The sequence below is a fragment of the Melospiza melodia genome, chromosome 1, assembly GCF_035770615.1.
Source record: "Melospiza melodia melodia isolate bMelMel2 chromosome 1, bMelMel2.pri, whole genome shotgun sequence".
Classification (NCBI taxonomy): domain Eukaryota; kingdom Metazoa; phylum Chordata; class Aves; order Passeriformes; family Passerellidae; genus Melospiza; species Melospiza melodia.
In genome coordinates, this window is record NC_086194.1 from 130,084,517 (window position 1) to 130,102,284 (window position 17,768).

Sequence of the window (17,768 nt, forward strand, 5' to 3'; positions counted from 1 at the left end):
TGGCCTACAGAGCACAGCTGAATGGCATCAATAATGACTTTTCTTCCCCTAAACGGGTGTAAGACAGAAAAAGCAATGATGACACAGCTTAAGGCTACAATGTTGAGAACCTTTCAGATTATTCTTTCAACCTGTACATCAAAAGAAAAGGACCTGAGGCGTAAAGCAACATATTCATGGACAGAGAATATTTCAGTATTCTATTGATTTAGCAAAATGATCCACAGCCCTATTAAGTTTAAACAACTGTGAAAGGTTATGTGCTGTGAATGGGCTCCAAGACTTTTTCTGAAAGTTTAAAGTCCTGGAGACAGTCATGCAGTAGTACCCAACACGAGTAAAACTGGAAGCCTTACCTAGTAAGAATAAAATGCATCAGAAGGTAGATGCACTGTCTCATGCACCAGCACTGTTCTGTGACAGCAGCAGCACCTGTGGATTGCTACAGCTGTATGCAAAGGGAAGCAAAAAGGCCACCAGTCCATACAGTGAATATGGTGTATGCTTTATTCTATTTACAGTACATTTGTTATAAATATAATACATTTCTTGAAAATCTTGAGTAGATTTTTTTTAAACAGATCAGTTGTTATATAATATAGTAAGTGACAATTTAAATGACAATCTCATGGTTGTGAAATAGTGCCTTCTGTTTTGAGATGAATGAGAAAATACTCAAACTGGTTCAAATTTTTTTTTAAACATCCTAGGTGGACTTTTATGTAAACCTTGAAACGTCACCAGTTTCTATAAATATGAAACCAAAATCTTAAACTAAAGAACCGAGAATCAGAAATGGAATTGAGCGACCTTATTGAACTTCACAGTAAGGTTGGGATTTACCATAACTAATGGCTTCAGACAGGAAAAAGCCAATGAGGTTTTCTTCCTGAATCATATCCTAATACAGCCACAAATATTAAACACACCATGCTGGAAGTTGTAACAGCAGTCAAGCTGCATTTTTGACAGGGCATTGGACATACAAGTATGTTCAGATCTTCAGTTAGAGTATTTTATGTTATGAGTATCTTAATTACCAGAGAAGAAATACATTATAAAAGGATAAACATATGTTCAGTCCAACGTGCATTGCATCGAGAAACAAACTGACAAGTCATCTGAATATTTTGCTATTTTCTTTTCTACACGATCTTTAGTAACAAGTTAGATGTTTGAGGTGCTATTCCAAAAAAACTGCAGCAAAATGTCAACCAGCAATGTAAGAAAAGAATCCCATTTATTTTTTCTTTTAGTGCTTTTTTTCAGGAAGTGGTCAGATATTATTGATAATGATCAGTGCAGGCATGGAGTTCTGCTGACTTGTTTCAAACAAAGTAACTTGGTCCACGAGCTTGGCAAATACTCTGGGGGTTCCAAGGTTATAGACACCTGTATGAACAAAGCAAGCTTTGAGCTGCAAGCTATAGACCTCCTGGCCTTTAAGTTGAAGCTTGTACTGTGTTTGCCCAAGCCATGTAAAAGATCCATGTATTTCTAGTGCTTCGGAACTGAAAAAAAAAAAAGGATAAAAATGTTAATTCTCTGCACTTGAAGTATGTATTACCTATTTACAGGACTCCCTCCAAGTTTTTCTAAGATTGCAGAATGCACTGTTCGCCCCTCACCAGGCCCTTACAAAGACTGATACTTTCTAGAAATTTTTCAGAAGTCAGTAGGAACTTATGTTACTATTCTGGTTCTCCTTGGATGAGTGCCAACTGCCATTTGTCTTTGATGCTGCTGAGTCTTTTTGACTGCCTGCCTACAATCACTACCCTTAAATCACTGCCTTCCCCAAATGCATACGGCTGTCTTTGTTCTGCAAACCCTCCTTATCTTTAAGAGCATGTTTTCTAGCAAGACAAAGCTGGACTTTGTAAGGATTAGCAGCTGACATCATAGCTACAGACAGAACTTCACTTAGCATTTTATCGAGATACTGTAATACAACTTTAAAAAAAAAATCACCTGTGTCGTCTTCTTTCCTACTACATCCCTATCCACTCACACCCATTCCCACAAATACATAAACACATGCAGACTCAGAGTATCTAGGGTACCCTTGGGTAAATTTCGGGATGTCTGTGTCTTTCAATCAGCTCAATTGAACTCTGAGTCTTACCAAATATTTTTTAATGTTCTCTGTCTCACTTAAAAATCCTTAGAGTGGCTCTCCCCTTAGCTCAGATGAATCATTACAAACATTTAATGCATTTCTTTGGTTCCTAATGTACTGTACACTATACACAGGACATTAATTACACACAGATGTATATAATGAAGAACTCAGTGTATTCTCAGCTTTCTACATAACACTAACACTAAATGTAGTAACAATATTCAAATTGTCATAGTTTAAAGAATTCCTGTTTCAGGCATTCCTAGGTCTGTCCCATGAGCTAGAGTTAAATCAGACTGCATGTCACACAGGAATAGTCAAAATGGACCTACACTGCTTTAGAGACATTGCACTGACACATTAGGAGAGAGCATGAGGGGGCTTTCTTTTAAAGCAGTTTCAAGGTACATGAGGAGTACACTGTCTTAGGACACGCCTCCCAGTGTAACACAATATGACTACCTTGTGAAAAAACAGATCAGTGACTGGCTGCCTAACTGTACCTGAAAAGTAAACTACACTTAAATTTTCTGTCTTCCATTTCTGGGCTCTGGGCTTTTAAAATCTTACTTGGCTCCATGGACTGTTGGCAAGAAGCCACTGCTCCCCCATGACTAAGCCCCTGCAATGTCTTCACAATCTTTCTTCCCCTTCCTGGTGGCAAACAGACTAGGTAGTATTATACCTAAGAGGGCAGAAGGGGAGCTGTCACCTGCATTAATCATGAATTGAAGTTGCCTTGTTTAAACACAAGTGGTAGAATTACAATGGTATAGATATCAGGGTAATGAATTCTCTATCCCACAAAAAATCTTCAGTGAAACTTTTAGAAGCAACTCATGAACACTTCCTCAATGATAATATTTTCCCACATACTACTACAGTACTGAGCAAAAAGGCAGTCATAAGAATCAGCTGCTAAACCCAGATGAAGTCTTAAAAATATCCAAGGTTCTACAAAATTTTACACAAGGCCAAATTGTGGGAGGTCTACGAATTATTCAGAATTTAAAAAATGAAAACCTAACAACTTTTGTTTAATAAAGGCTGATGAAGCTCCTATTTCACTGGTGGAAAAGATCTTTCTCTAGAAAAGATCTGCCAAGTTTTAACTACCCAAGAGCCACAATTAAAGGCCCTGTCTTAGCAGAGACTGAAGACTCACAGTTAATTGCATGAGACCTTTATCAGCTTCAATTCTTTCAAAGAAGCCACTGTAGAAAAAAATCCTATTCTAGATATTCAATATAGTTAAAATATTACAAGACTCTCCAAGCTAGGAAGGGTTCTTAAAAATATTGGTTTATTAACATTTGCACACTACCTTGTTGGTTTATGCCGCAAATCAATCATCACATCTACAACAGCCTGGGAGCAATTGGAAAGTAGGAGAGTGACAGGTACCAGACAGAGGCTGCAAAGAGAAACAGTTCTACATTAAAGACAAAAAAATCTAATTTTAGATAATTTTAACTATTTAAGAGTATAATTAAGACTATTTCCAGTAACACAGAATTTATATGTAGTTATCAATTATGCCAGTGTAGGTAGAAATATAATCACTTATACTGAATAGAGCTACTTATAATAAAAGCTGTCAATTAAGGCAAACTGGATTGGCTCATTTAGGCCAAATGAAGTTACCACCTCCCTTCATCCAGCTGAGAAAGGAGACAAAAAGCATAAATACCATCTCAGTTTACAGGAAATCTGCTTGTTTGACATGAGACATACCAGAATGGGATAACATGGTCCAGTACACTATATTCTGAATTTCTGGTCAGCACACTTTGACTGGATACTTTTCTTCTGCACTGCCTCCCATAGAGGAATTGCTGACACTGGGCCTTAAGTTATAACCTGAACAGTGCTCAACCAGAACAGATAGCACATGTATACCTGGATTTAATGCAGGCCTTTATACTAAATAAAACTAATACAGTTAATTGATATTCTGCTTGTTCACAATTACTATTATTGTTTTGGTAAATAATGCTGGAGCAAGAAAGACCCCAAGATATCAACAGGCAGAAACACAAACTACTGCAGGTAAAACAGCTCTATGTATTCAGCAAGTGATTTGTGTCACTGGAATTCCTTGCCACTGCCTAAACACTTTAAATATTCTAAACTTGAATTGTAAGAAAAGAACAATTAGAGACTCTAACTAATAAAGGGTCAATGTCCTACAAGAATAATGCAAGTCATTAAATCACTGTCATTAAAATATACCACCTTATAGAACATTTAAACATTAGATTTTAGAAACAAATCCCTTTCTTTAGACAACTTACATGAATTGTTATAAAAAACTGTAGCACAGTAGAGCTTTAAGATACAACAACTCAGGCCTAAATAGGTACCTTCATGTTTCAAGTACAACCCATTGAATGTTCAGAACTTAAACCAGGGTGTTTGTTCATATCATTACAATTTTGAAAGACTCGTAGATTTTACAGGCTCCAACCAATTCACTCTAGCAGCAGGCTTTTTGAAAGGTTAATACTGATATTCTTCCAGGGCACAAGCCCCAGTGATCTGAACTGTTACCACTTTTCCTTCTGACGTAAGTCGGAACCACGTGCAGCTAATCTTGGCAAGTGAGATGTTGTAGACATTAAGAGCTCCTTTGAGCTAAAAGTGCATCTGTCTTTCTGTCTGGCTGCTCAAAGAAATCACACTGTCTGCTCTGACAACAAAAATAAACACAAAGGGAGCAGACTATTTCTTTTTTTTTTCAGTAAGTTTGATAACATTACATTAAAACTGTGAGCTATGGTGTTACAGTCTATCCTTTTTTACAGGAAACTTTCATTTTATCTATAAACTTCTGAAGCAGTGAGTTTAAAAAGTTAACAACATTTCACGCTTGCATACCAGACTTTAATACCATAACGCACACAGCAAGTCTCAAAAGGATTTATGTCTAATTAACAATATTTTTAAAGTTTCTAAAGGTAATGTTTCACTAACCTTTTTTGATGAAAAGAATGATTAAAAGATTCTGGATAATGAAGACTTGTCTTAATAAGATTAGAAAGCTGCTCCGGGGTTGGTCTTGCAGGTACCGGCGTGTTCTCTGGTCGAAAAAACTTCAAGAGAACTGTTTCTGGTAGTTCCTGAAACAAATTTAGGATAGCATTGAAAATAGTAACATAAGGTATGAGAAATCTAATCACAGAAGTTACAATTCTCCATTATGAACTATAACTCATAAGGGAAACAAATCTGCAGCATTATGAATGCTCACATTTTTTTCCAAGGTGGTTTGCATTTAAGCATGCCGGACGAGGAACTGGTATGATTTATCTATTACCCTCTTTTCAGACAGATTTCACAGCTGCTTATGAAAACACTATCTGTGCAAGTTTCACAAAAGCACACTATTGTTGCAGTGGTTTGCTAGTGCTTGGGTTTGCCTTCTAGAGAAAAGGGACAGCATTTACACTGCTCCCTGTTCAGCAGCTATAACTAACAAAAAAAAAATTCATCACCTGCCCTAGGAAGTTCAAAACAGGAAAGACAATGCACAAGTTACCCAGAACAGATCCAAAGTAAAGCAAACAGAAATTTACAGGAATGTGTGAACACTGACAGAAGGACTGAATAACAGAGTTTCTTTGAAATTGCATAACAAGCAGTTGCAGATATGAAAGTTACCCTTTTGTCCCCAGCTGAAAGCCCAAGACAAGCTCTAACAACACACTACTTGGGATTCCCCCTAATCCTTTGGATGGAATGAGTCCCTGAAGCACAAATTAAGTGATACAGAAACTGCAACCAGCCTGCATTTGGTGCAGCGTTTCTGTCCAACATCATCTAATCTGGTTTGTGAGCAGGATTTATTCAGGAAGGGGCTGCCCTTTAGTACTTCCTTATGAACCTATTCTGCAGAAAATCCATCCTTAAAGGAAAAAAATAATTTGCAGCAGTAAATGTCACTGCCTACCAAAAACACATGAAACTAGATTTTTAAAAAGCCACCAGTAAGTTGGTACAGTATAATAAAGTTAATACTTTTCATTAAAAGGTGATAAATTGTACCTTCCAAGTTGAAAAGAAACAGTACAGGCAATGAAACCTGATTTAAAAACCAAACACACTGGGGCATCTGGAAATGTGTGTGAACACCTTAGTCACTGTGCTGATAATACCAGGAAGACACCAAATGTTTTCACAGGCTTGTAAGTCTTCCCTTTGAAAGGAAGAGTAGCTTTTTCCAAAAGTAATTTGAGAAGAAAAAAAGATATTCTATAGTAACAATAAAATATATTTTAAATGTTGAATAAATTTGGTGTTTCCATCCCACCCTAACAATGCAAACTGACAGCACGAAACACAGCAGAGATTATAGGTTTTCATTTAAATTATTCTCTCCCCTCAAATAACAGTCCAACCAATTTTCAAGGCTGCCTTCAACCACACAGCAATACCCTACATACTGTAGTTTGCCCTAGAGTCAATTACCTGTTCCAAGTCCTCCCAATCAGAATTCCCGAGTATTTTTTTAAAACCCTACAAAAGACAAATACGAATATTTACCTCTACAAGTAGACAAGAACATCATGAAATGCAGCAGAAACATTTACTGGTGAAAGTGCAGAGTGCTATTAATACTTCCAACCTTTAGTTCTAATATTACACCTCTGATGAAGGATTGGAAAGCAGCAAAATTAATCATTTTCCAGCAGAACTAAACCTTAATTTCAGCCACCTTCTGGTGTGAGAGTCAGAAAAGATGTCTGTCTCTCCAAGTTTAGCTGCTCAGACTCTATGCTTTTTGTGATTGTGTACCTAGAACAAAGGCTAAGATACAACATTCAGCCCATTTTTCTCTTACCTAATGAATGGTTCAGGAAAGAATTAATGACTTCCAAACAATAACCAAGAAGATGTGCATACAGATCAGAAAGCTACCTAGAGACTGCTAAAAAATGCTAAGTTTAAGGATGCATTAAACTCCTGCCCTACTCTGGAGCTTGTGAAATTGGATCAAGGCTTAAAAAAACCAAACCAAAAGCCCACATCTACTTGGCACCTGTACCTTCCCTTCAAGAATACACACCAAGCAGTAACAGCCTTATACTCACAAAGCAAAAGAAAAATCAAGAACTGAACAGGTGATATTTTATTGCTGAACACCTTGATTATCAGCCCAAGTGAAGTACTGCCTTTTAAAAGGGAAAAAAAAAAATTCAGACCCCTAAAATCAGCTTGCTGACTCAGTGTGGTTCTTTGCAAAGCCTCCAGAAGTGTCACAAGCTCCAGTAACCAGCATAGGCTGCATACAAGAAAGTCACATCAATGGTTAGGATTGTCCCTTTCAAAAAACAGTTATAGTGCAATTTGAGTGTCTCATCTATACATACTGGTAGAGAGGCTTGACTTGAAGAGGTTGGAAGAGGGGTGTGTGTTTTTGTTTTACATTTTATAGCTGCATTTTAAAGCTTTTTTGGTTTTGCCTAAAAATACACAACAAGCATTAGCACCAGAACTCCGCCATGTTCCTAGAGCTACAAACTGCACAACTGGTGCTTAGAAAGTTGTTTTCTGTTTTTAGAAAGCTTCTTGGTGCCCAAAGCCATTTACACAGGCCAGCTTCAAACAAATACACTCAAAACTAGACAGAAGATTTCTAATTCAAGTAGAATAATCTCCACATCTTCGCTCATTTGTGTTACAAGAAAGTCCCAACCATTAGAGTCTGGTATTTTGGTAGTTTGAAAAAGCTATCAATCATCTCTATATACACTTCTGAAATGGTGCTTTAGTCATTCACACCAGTTTCAGATCTCTCCTGCAATTATGTTTAGCTAAAAGTTGAAAAAGCAACATTTTAACAATTCAAAGCCTCTTTAAATAGATGTAACAGACAGATCTACCCATAACACATTCCTTAATATCTTAGAATGCACTTTCAAATTGAGAAGTTCTTCCTTTCCATCAGACAGACAGAAGTGATGGTATCTTCACATACAGTCACTTTTGAAGATTTTTATACCAAATATTACACAACCTAAAGTTTTCCATTTCATAAACAATATTCTTAGAGACTTGGGTCAATGTGCCCTTAAGCACACCAAGAAAAGTTAAGCACTGTAATTTGACTTCCAAGTCGTACAGAAGATCAGTATATGTGCCCCATAAACCACAAGTCATAAGTAGCCAAAAGGATTGATGTGCTCAGTCAAATACAAGGGACCAGTATGCACAGCACAGAAGAAAACCTAAACAGGAAACTCTTGAATGGAACTAAGCATAAGTAAAAGCAGAATATACAAAAGCAGTAGTGAGACATCTAAATGATGTGCTTTTTTCCCTTTCCCATTTTAGATCTGAGAATTTCTATTTTAAAACCCCAGTTTTAAGTTGCTTCCTTCAACATGTGACTCATCCATATTCATTGTAGCTCTCAACTTACAGAAATGAGAACTCCAGGAACAGTATTTTACTGATATAAAGAATAAAATAGTGCATTTGAAAACAGATTCCTTCAGCTCTGCAGTCCATAATGGGTAAAACAGCAGATCAAATATTGCAACTACTTGTAATATTTCATTCATGACAATAATATAAGCCAGATCTCCCAAACTGGTACGGTATCTGCTCTATTAATTGATACAACAGAGTGAAAAATGTGTATTTCACCTCTTGATGTTCATTTACCCTTAAGAACTTTGCTTTTCCTCTACTGAGGTGGTTTAAGGAAAGTCTTAAATCCTTCCAACAATCTTGTTTTATTCAAGCATCTCCTCCCACATACTCTGTAAAAAAAGTCCTGAACTAGCAAAAGATGTCACTTCCAGTAATAGGAAAAACAGTTACTTAAACCCCACCCCTCTCCTACATTTCAAGAATTTCTGCTTCCAACCAAACTGTTGCTGACTCACTAAGCTGCATATATTTCAAGAAGCTGTCTTACCTAAAATTATTCTCTCTATGGATTTTACTTTGGACTACCACTGGTCTAATTCACAGGACTAAACATGCAGCCCAGAACATCATGTGCAGTCCTGAAGCACACCTGGAAAGGACAGATGCTATTCCCAACATGCCAACATTCGAATGACAAACCTCTAGGCTGCTTCTCACCTTCCTTTGGTGAGAAATCATTGCAAACCAGAAGTGTGTCAGATGTCCTATTACTTCCACTACTACTTCTATCCCACCATATTACACTGAACTTTCAGAATCTTTTGGATTGAATTCACCAGATTAGAAAAACAGGGAAGAGAGCAGTAAGAAATAATATTAATCAACAGCCCTAACTGTGACTGGATGTTTAATGCATTTGAAGTTTTTGTCCTTTCACTAATTTAAGGCAGAGAGGTCAAGAAGAAGAGACAGAGTAGCTGTATTTCAAGTGCAATTTTAAGGTGACTTTCAGTTAAAACTACTTGATTCCAAAAAGCATGTTTCAGAAGAGAAACAAAACCTACAGCAGTACCATAGTTGAAAAAAACAGCCCTAATTTACAAATTCTTAACTGAATTTATAAGTGAGGCTTTTATGAAATGGATCTATTCAAAGCAATTCGCTTTATTTACACCTTATGTGACTTTTCTTCTTCATATATTGTTGCCTGTGACTATTAACATATCACTTTGTGGCACCTTCTGATTCAAGGCAAAAAACTATATTTAGCATTTTTTCCCCTACTTTTAGCCAAAGGACATTTTTTTCAAAAATACAAATGAGAGGAAGGATAAGAAGATAAATGTTTTCCATATAATCCAGAGAGATTTCTATATGAAACACATGAACACTTTAACAAAGTCAATATTCTGCAAGTGTTCCTTCAGCACACTGCATGTTATGACTCCAAACTTCTAGAACACAAAAGTGTAAGTAGATTGTCACATCTCCTGGTAGGTCTATGCTGTCCAGTAGCCTATGCTCAAAAGTAGTGCTATTTTGTTATACAAAAAAACTCTAGTGCAAACAGCAACAATAAACATCCCTATTTAGTGACAGAAAACCAGCTTTAAAGTTATAGCTATTATAGTGGTTGGAATGAAAAAGGATTAGTATCTCTAATTATATTTTGAACAAACATGGAAAAAAAGGGAGCACATGAATTTGAGCATTAAAAAACTTGTACAGAATTTTACTGCTGCTTACCTTTTTAATATGTTGGTACATATAGAAATTTTACCCAGAAAAACATTTCAGCCTTTCCCCAAGCCCCACTGTAACCAGAAGTTATATCTTGGTTTTATCAAATACTATAGCAAGTTATGCTACTGTGGTACAGGAATAATTGCACCCTGCTGCCTGTTCCACATCCCTGTTGTGCATTAAACGTCCCACAAGGATCCAAGCAGAAGTAACCACCCATCACCATGGCTCAGTCAGCAATCTAACATCTTACAGACATATAAGGATGAATTTATGTCAGTTCACCCAACTACCAATCTAGCAGCAACTGCTGGAACAACTTAAACATAACACTGCTGAAAAATATCTATCTCCTGTTCTTCACTACAGTGCTTTACTTCTACTGTTTTTGTTTTGTTTCTACTGCTTTGTTTCTACTGTTTCCCTGAACAGTAGTAGAAGCTTCTGTGAATCCAAACTTCTAAATCCATATTTAGAAGCTGGCAAAGAGTTAATCTGAGATATGCCACAAATGACAATGTAGCAGAAGGTAACCAGTACAGAGAATTTGACCAAAATATAAAGTAAGTGATCACATTTTTTTCAACAGAGTTGTTTGATTAATGTGGCTAAGATCTGAGCCATTTCTCAGAGGACTAAAAGAAATAAAGGGGGGGGGGGTCAGAGAGGAATTTTGTTCATGTTTCGTCAGTGTCCACTGTATGACTGTTCTTGGGCTGGGGATAATTGTCTGTGTCTGACAGACAGACAAAAATTCCTTTGCTGCATACAACAGCATGAAACTAAGGAAGTCAAGAAGAAAGTCACTGTAGAGAAGCAACAAACAAAACTCAGCAATAAATGCAGACAGTGGACTCTTGCATCCTAGGTGACACTCTGTTCAGAGTCAGGAATTATTTTTTTTTCCCCCCAGATCAGAGCAGCCCTCTATCATTTATGAACTGGTAACCCACATGTGCCGGTAAAAAGCATGAACCTCCATCTCCCTCTGCTGTTCAGTCCTCAGAAAACAACCAACTTCAATACTGTCGGCACAAGGCAAATCAGAAGCAATCTAGAGTAGTTTCCAACCCTGTTCATGACTTAAGAGAATAAATACAGGCTTATAAGACAAAATTATACACTGAAAATACTAAATTAGAGGTAGCGTTTGAGTTTGGGATTTTCTACCACTGCCCACCACAGCTTCTCACTGCTTGTGTTACTTTAAAAGAGCAAAATAATTCAAAGACAATTTACAGCTCTTAAGAGATTAAGTACATTATTTTCCATATCTAGCTTAATTCAATTCTATTTTGGGGAGTCTTTTAATTCTGAAATGTGGACTGAATGAAGCAAACTGCTGCAAAGTCTCAAATCAATTAATTGGTACACCTCACCTCCCACCTCAAAGCAGTCTATCTGCTCTCCCCACACTATTATGAGCCAATTGAATTAAGTAGTATGTGAGGATATGCAATTTCTCAATTCTTAGCAATCCTGAGATCATAGATTCTTAAGATTTATGCTAACTCTGGGCTTTGGTTATCATGAGGACACAGAATTTACACCTTTATTAAAAAAACCTCAACAATCAATTACTCTTATAGCAGATTTCAACTGCATGACAATGCAGATGCCTTCTTGCTCCCAACCAAATTACAGAATGCTTCAAAAGAAGTGCACTCCTCATGTTTAAGGAAGTGAATACAATAATCAATGTACAATCTATATGAAGACAGATGTAATAAAACCTGATTAGAAATAGATTTTAGACAGAGAATGCTAATACAGTAGCATATATTCAAAAAGCATTGAGAGTACATATAGATCCTCCTTGATGCTAGCAGCAGGATCAATTTCTTTAATTTGAAATTGATTGTGATACAGACAGAGTTCCAGTCTACAAGAAATGTGAATTTCTACCCATACTATTCAGTCATTTGTTTATTTTAGGATGCAGATGTGATTAATTTCTATTTTCTCTTCCTATTCATTTGAGAATCAGAACTTGATGAGATCAGAAGCTCACAGTATTGTGTCTCCTAACCTTAGATGTCTACAGTGTGATCTACAGTTCTACATATACATTAAGACAGGGAAAGGAATACCTGAGGGGCAGTTGTCATTAGATTAATACAGCCTCTTGTACACCTCAGCATAGCTAGAGCACGTGTGCCAATTCCCATTTATTTCATAGCACAAATAACTAAGTGGAAAAAATTATCTTAGCAATGTACAAACACTTAAAGGCTGACGAACCAAAGCCGAATGCACAGCTTCAGAGTAATTCACTACCTGCATTATAGCACAGCATTTATAGGAAGACATTTGTTCTGTATTGTTTTCTTGACAAAATTAGTACATAGTACTCTTTGCTGCAACTTTAGGAGCTCACTAAAAGCTATATGTTATGTCTGCAATATTGGTAAAAATATTAAGCATGGCACCAAAACAAGAGGGAACAGCAATATGCTGCTCAGGAGAAGTCTAAACAAGCACAAGACGTATTTCCTCTTATTCTGAACATTAGTCTTCTTCATCCACATAAACTGCATTTAGTACAGACATTTTTACAGAACCTTATCTGTAACTTCGATAGTTGTTATCAATTCATGTACCAGAAGACACCCACCCACAGTTTCTTACAGATGCTGCTTTCTTTCATCAAGCAAAACAACTACAAACTTCACCATTTTACTATTAACTTTTTTATGTAATAATCATTACCTTTCGTGCCATTAACAAGTTTCTAGTTCTACCTGAAACACCAAAGAAGACTTTACCTCAACAACAGCTCATCAACATGCTTACCTGCATATTGCTTTTCTCATGTTTCAACTGGGCCTGGCTAGTTCAATACAGAGGACTAAGCAAACCTGGAGTTTGTCAGTCTGAATTATTTAGTAATAACACATATCTGATGTTAAGATTCTACAAAAGCTTCCACTTACATACTAGGGAATTCATTACGTCTGTTTACAGCAAGAAGCAATTGTAAAGGAAAACTTCACAGTAGATTACCTGCTTCTGAGGAAATGAAAAGGCCTCCTTCCCAACAGTGTTAAGGGTAACATGATGCTGGCCCTCCAAAATAAGCTGCTTGCTGTCTTCCACAACATATGCCTACAGAACATAATACAAAGACATTTGCAGACCAGAAACTATCATAGGAGTCATAACACAGAATTACTGACTGCTCCCTAACTTAGGTGGAACATGCTGTACTGATCAAAACTAATAGGCTAGCATGACATATTTCTGCTAACACTGCTTCAAATGAGACTCTTGTTCAAAACAGACTGGGTTGCTCTTACAGTTCTGTAAGATCAAGCATTAATAAGTCTCTTAGTTTAAGATTTTGTAATTTTCTCTTTTAAAAGAGAGATTAGAAGAACTGGGTGCATCCAGAGTAATGTAGGGACACTTATTACAGTAATAGATACTAAGACTATCTCTGCTGCTGGCATCGTTATAGCTTGTTTGATTGTTTTCAGGAAAAAAAGTTCACCCATAAATTCCATATGTATATGCCTGACAGTTCAGGATACCACATGAAATTATTTTCTAACTGTAATGTTTCATGCCCAAATTACCACAAAGGCCACAACCATACTTACCTTCCACAGTACCACAATGTTCAAATCAACTTCACTGCATTTTTGTATCAATCTCACTGTTTCATCAAACGATTGTTTCACTGCCCTTTGAGATGCATGAGTATGAGATTGCACATGTGTTCTTTTAAATTCAGAGGATAAGCTTTGGAAAAAAAAGTCTGCACAAGGACTGGCTGAACTTATTATCTACAAGAGAAAAAAGATAAGAAAGTGTTGAGAACAGGATGTGAGCTGACTCAAGTTGCTCTAACAGAGCTAGCTCATCATTGTAGCATTTCAGTTCCATTATCCCAGTGGGCTTCCCTTTGCAAAGGGTGCAAAGGGATGCCAGGATGCCAGGGATTACAGGATGCCAGACACCTTGGTTTCTGTGCCTGACCTGTTAGAGATCAGAATAGCTAAAGGGCTGCTAAAGGTAACGTAGGGAACACAGTGCTATAACTTGCAAGTTTAGAAATACAAATACCAAACTTGGAAATAGGAGCTTTGATTATTACCACAAAGCAGTCTACTGTGATATATATAATATAATAAAGAGAGCTGCAGCATCCAACTAAGTCACACAAAAGTAATTTTTGCTTACTAATATTTTTCTCAGCTTAGCTAGAATTATTTACCTAAGTTAGAAACATACATTTTGCTAGCAATAGCAGAGATAATAGATGTGCACAGCACATCCCCACAGATACATGGCACAAACAGAAACACTGTGCTGTCATGTGTACCAAGCTCTTCCAACACCAACAGCCTGGCAAAGAAACTGGTTTCTAAGAGCAATGATACTGTGTCCTGTTGGATGCAACAAGATAAGCAAGGAACTTGGAACTTGGCTGTGCAACCCCTTCCTTTCAAAATTGCTAGCTTTTCCAGAATATGCTGTTGCAAAGCTGATAATTATTGCACCAGCAGAATGCTGATACCCAGGGAGAAAATCCACATTTGGAGACACTGCTCAGAAGGGAGGACTCCTTCCCCATCTTTCCACTGTAATAAAATGTTCTCAAGGAAAGCTCAACCTGCTGTAGCTCAGATTCCAACTTTAAAATGCACAGAAGTATCATCTACCTCAGATTTTTAGTCCTGACTTCAATTTATATGCCTATGAAATGAAATGGCAGTGAATAGGTTTTCTTTGGCTTTAAAAGCTCAATACAGGAAAAATGTATGCTCAGCATAAAATAAGCAATCTGTCATTCAGCTGACTAAATCCACTATGCAAATTTATGACCTAATGCAAGAGGCATACTTTCCTCAGGTTTTGAGAAAGCATTTGTTGTATCAAGATCATTTAGTGAGAGGATTATTCAATATCTGTGTGTTTAAAAAAGATTAGAAGAGCATGGTAGTCTAGGATCCTAAACTTCTAGAAAAATCAAATAGACTCCTTGAATTCAATGCAACCTCCTGTAGTAGTTTTGAAATTCTGGAACCAACATCCATTAGTTTTCCAGTTTTTCAAATAAGTTGTAACTAGAACTTTTAGCCTGTCTTAGTAAAAGTATAATTAAGAACAAGAATCTAATATCTGCAGGCCTCTACTAGAAAACTAGAGGCCTGGGACACATTTAAAATAACTACTCCAAAGAGCTGAAAAGGAAGGAAAAGTATTAGCAAAAAAGCCAGCATTGTAATGTAATTCCAAAGTAGTTCAGCTAAGGAGCTGGGATCCTAATATTCCTGATTACAAGCCAGCCTAAGTTACCTTACCACCTCTTTGTCCTGTCACATGATAGGGACACCTTACAAAAGACAAAATACGCAGTTGTACCCATCCACCTACCTGCTCATTTCCAAAGACAATATCTGCAAATGTGTAATTTTCTAAGGGATAAAAAGAGAAAGCATGTTTTAGCATCATGGGAAGTCACAACTTCAGCATACAGTATCCAAAAGAGTATCTTGTTTCAAAAAGTTACCACATTCAGGAAAAAACCTACCTTCTGAGTTTTTGCACCTCACTGCTTTAAAACACAACTTCGCTCGCTCTCTGCTAGCCAGTTTAGTATCTGAAAGAAAAAGGTGGCAAGATTTTTTTTATTCACTCTCAGCATAATCAGAGTCCCTTAGACAAAAGCCTTGAACATTCACAAACAGGAAACAAACAGATGACACCCTACAAGCACAGCTAATCAGGCATAGCAATGGCACACAACACAACCATATTTCTTGTGAGGAAAGTTGCCAGCCACCCCACACATGGATTTCTCTACATCACAGAAATAATTTACCTGTAAATTAAGTTTGTTTTTAAAATTCATTAAGTCTGAATAAGTTATCTGTGTATATATATTTCTTGAAATATAACAAAAGAAGGGCTTTACTATTTTTGGAATGGATGAAGTTATTACAAACAAATTATTCTAAAAACCAAATTCAGTTCCTTGTAAGATTCTTTTAACTATTTTTATCAGCCAGAAGCCAGACATGCCATCATTTTGATAAAGATACACACCTTTGTCTCCAGAGATGTTCACAGATTTTTGAAGCTTCCAGTGCTTGCTATTGCTTGAAACTTGCACTATATGAAATTCCTTAACACCCGTCTCACTCTATGGAACAGACAAAAGCTATGTCAAAGAAAACCAGTCACAACTGTGATGTGCTACATTGCACACTAAGTGTTCACTGCAAGGTGGCACTGTTAGAATCTTAATTTAACTCATTATTCACACCACTCATAACACACAGTACTTAGAGACTAGGAGAGATGTAAGACCCATTGTAAAGTCCCAGATCACAGCAACTTCCAATTCCAGTAAACAAAGCCACACGAAGAGGAAATAAGGATTCCCCAGAAAAAGACTCACAAGCTAGTATTTTAGATTAAGAACAACTTTAACAAAAACTAGGCTTTTTAACTCCAATGCAGAACACTGTCCACAAGGCTGCCTAGTTTCTAGGATTACTTTAGGAGCATTGCTATATCATAAATCCTAGAAACTCAAGATCTATTTTGAGTTTACATATATATACAATAAAATGTAGCTTTTGGAGTTGGCTTCCTTTCTTGTAAAGAGTGAGGTGGTGGTAGAAAAATAAGATTCACACTGTTAACTAGGTACGTCCTTTATAAAAACATTTCACTCTCCTTAAAGGAGTGGACAATATTCAGTAAATGAAGAAAAAAACCAGAGTGTACACACCTTTAAAAGAAAACAACAAATCAGCTCAGTGGTTCCATTACCAACTAAGTGTCTATGAATTCTATGAACAGACAATTCAGTTACCTTGCTTTGTGATTGAAAAAATGGGAGCAGCTTTGCCAAAAAAATGAGTAAATTTAAATTAGCATGTTTGAAAAACTGAGTATTTTAATCTGCTTTAAGTCAACAGACATATCTGTATTTGGATTATATTAGTAAAAATGTCTTTATAGTTTGGGGATAAATGTAAACACAGAAACTTCCTTCAAATTGGAGCTTAAATTCTGACTTTGACATTACCACTAATTCTACCAGTGTTTCCACTGAAAGGGGACACAGTTCTGAATAAGACAACCTTGGAAGCTGAGACCAAGAACACTCATCAATTTGGAATAAATCTTCCTCAAAACACTATGAACTATAGTCTTGCAATATGATTAGTATAGGAGACTTCCAGAGAGTTAGGATATAACTTCACATTAATACTTTTTCCAACAGTAACTGAATGATCAAATATGCAAGGTTTTGGGGTTTTTTTGTTTGCAAAGTTACTGTAGAAAAACTTGAGTCTTGGTTCATATCTGCTGAGCTTCAGGACAGTACTATTATTATTAACACAAATAAGAACTTACAGTATTGATATTTTCTACATCCACAAAGAGCAACATGTTGTCCCCTCTGCCTTCTTCATCCCCAAGTGCATTACTCCTGCAGACAGTAGCCCGAATGTGCAGAGACCGACTGGTACAAATAACTGCAGTGTGCCTTAATACTCTGTGACTAGGA

General features: G+C 36.8%; 1 protein-coding gene across 4 annotated transcripts in view; it reads right to left on the minus strand.

Moving 5' to 3' along the window:
- Nucleotides 1-484: 484 nt before the first annotated feature.
- TRAPPC8 (trafficking protein particle complex subunit 8) overlaps nucleotides 485-17,768 on the minus strand; it is a 52,484-nt gene continuing 35,200 nt past the window's right edge. For 2 of the 4 annotated variants that reach the window (XM_063168023.1, XM_063168041.1), the window contains 10 exons: nucleotides 17,615-17,762; nucleotides 16,292-16,388; nucleotides 15,777-15,845; nucleotides 15,620-15,660; nucleotides 13,840-14,025; nucleotides 13,244-13,345; nucleotides 6,590-6,637; nucleotides 5,096-5,241; nucleotides 3,447-3,536; nucleotides 485-1,511 (listed from right to left, as the gene is read on the minus strand). In XM_063168023.1, coding sequence (XP_063024093.1) covers nucleotides 1,277-1,511; nucleotides 3,447-3,536; nucleotides 5,096-5,241; nucleotides 6,590-6,637; nucleotides 13,244-13,345; nucleotides 13,840-14,025; nucleotides 15,620-15,660; nucleotides 15,777-15,845; nucleotides 16,292-16,388; nucleotides 17,615-17,762 — 1,162 coding nt within the window. In that variant the 3' untranslated portion in view covers nucleotides 485-1,276. The remainder of the gene's footprint in view (nucleotides 1,512-3,446; nucleotides 3,537-5,095; nucleotides 5,242-6,589; nucleotides 6,638-13,243; nucleotides 13,346-13,839; nucleotides 14,026-15,619; nucleotides 15,661-15,776; nucleotides 15,846-16,291; nucleotides 16,389-17,614; nucleotides 17,763-17,768) is intronic. The other 2 variants (XM_063168032.1, XM_063168050.1) reach the window with 1 other exon arrangement.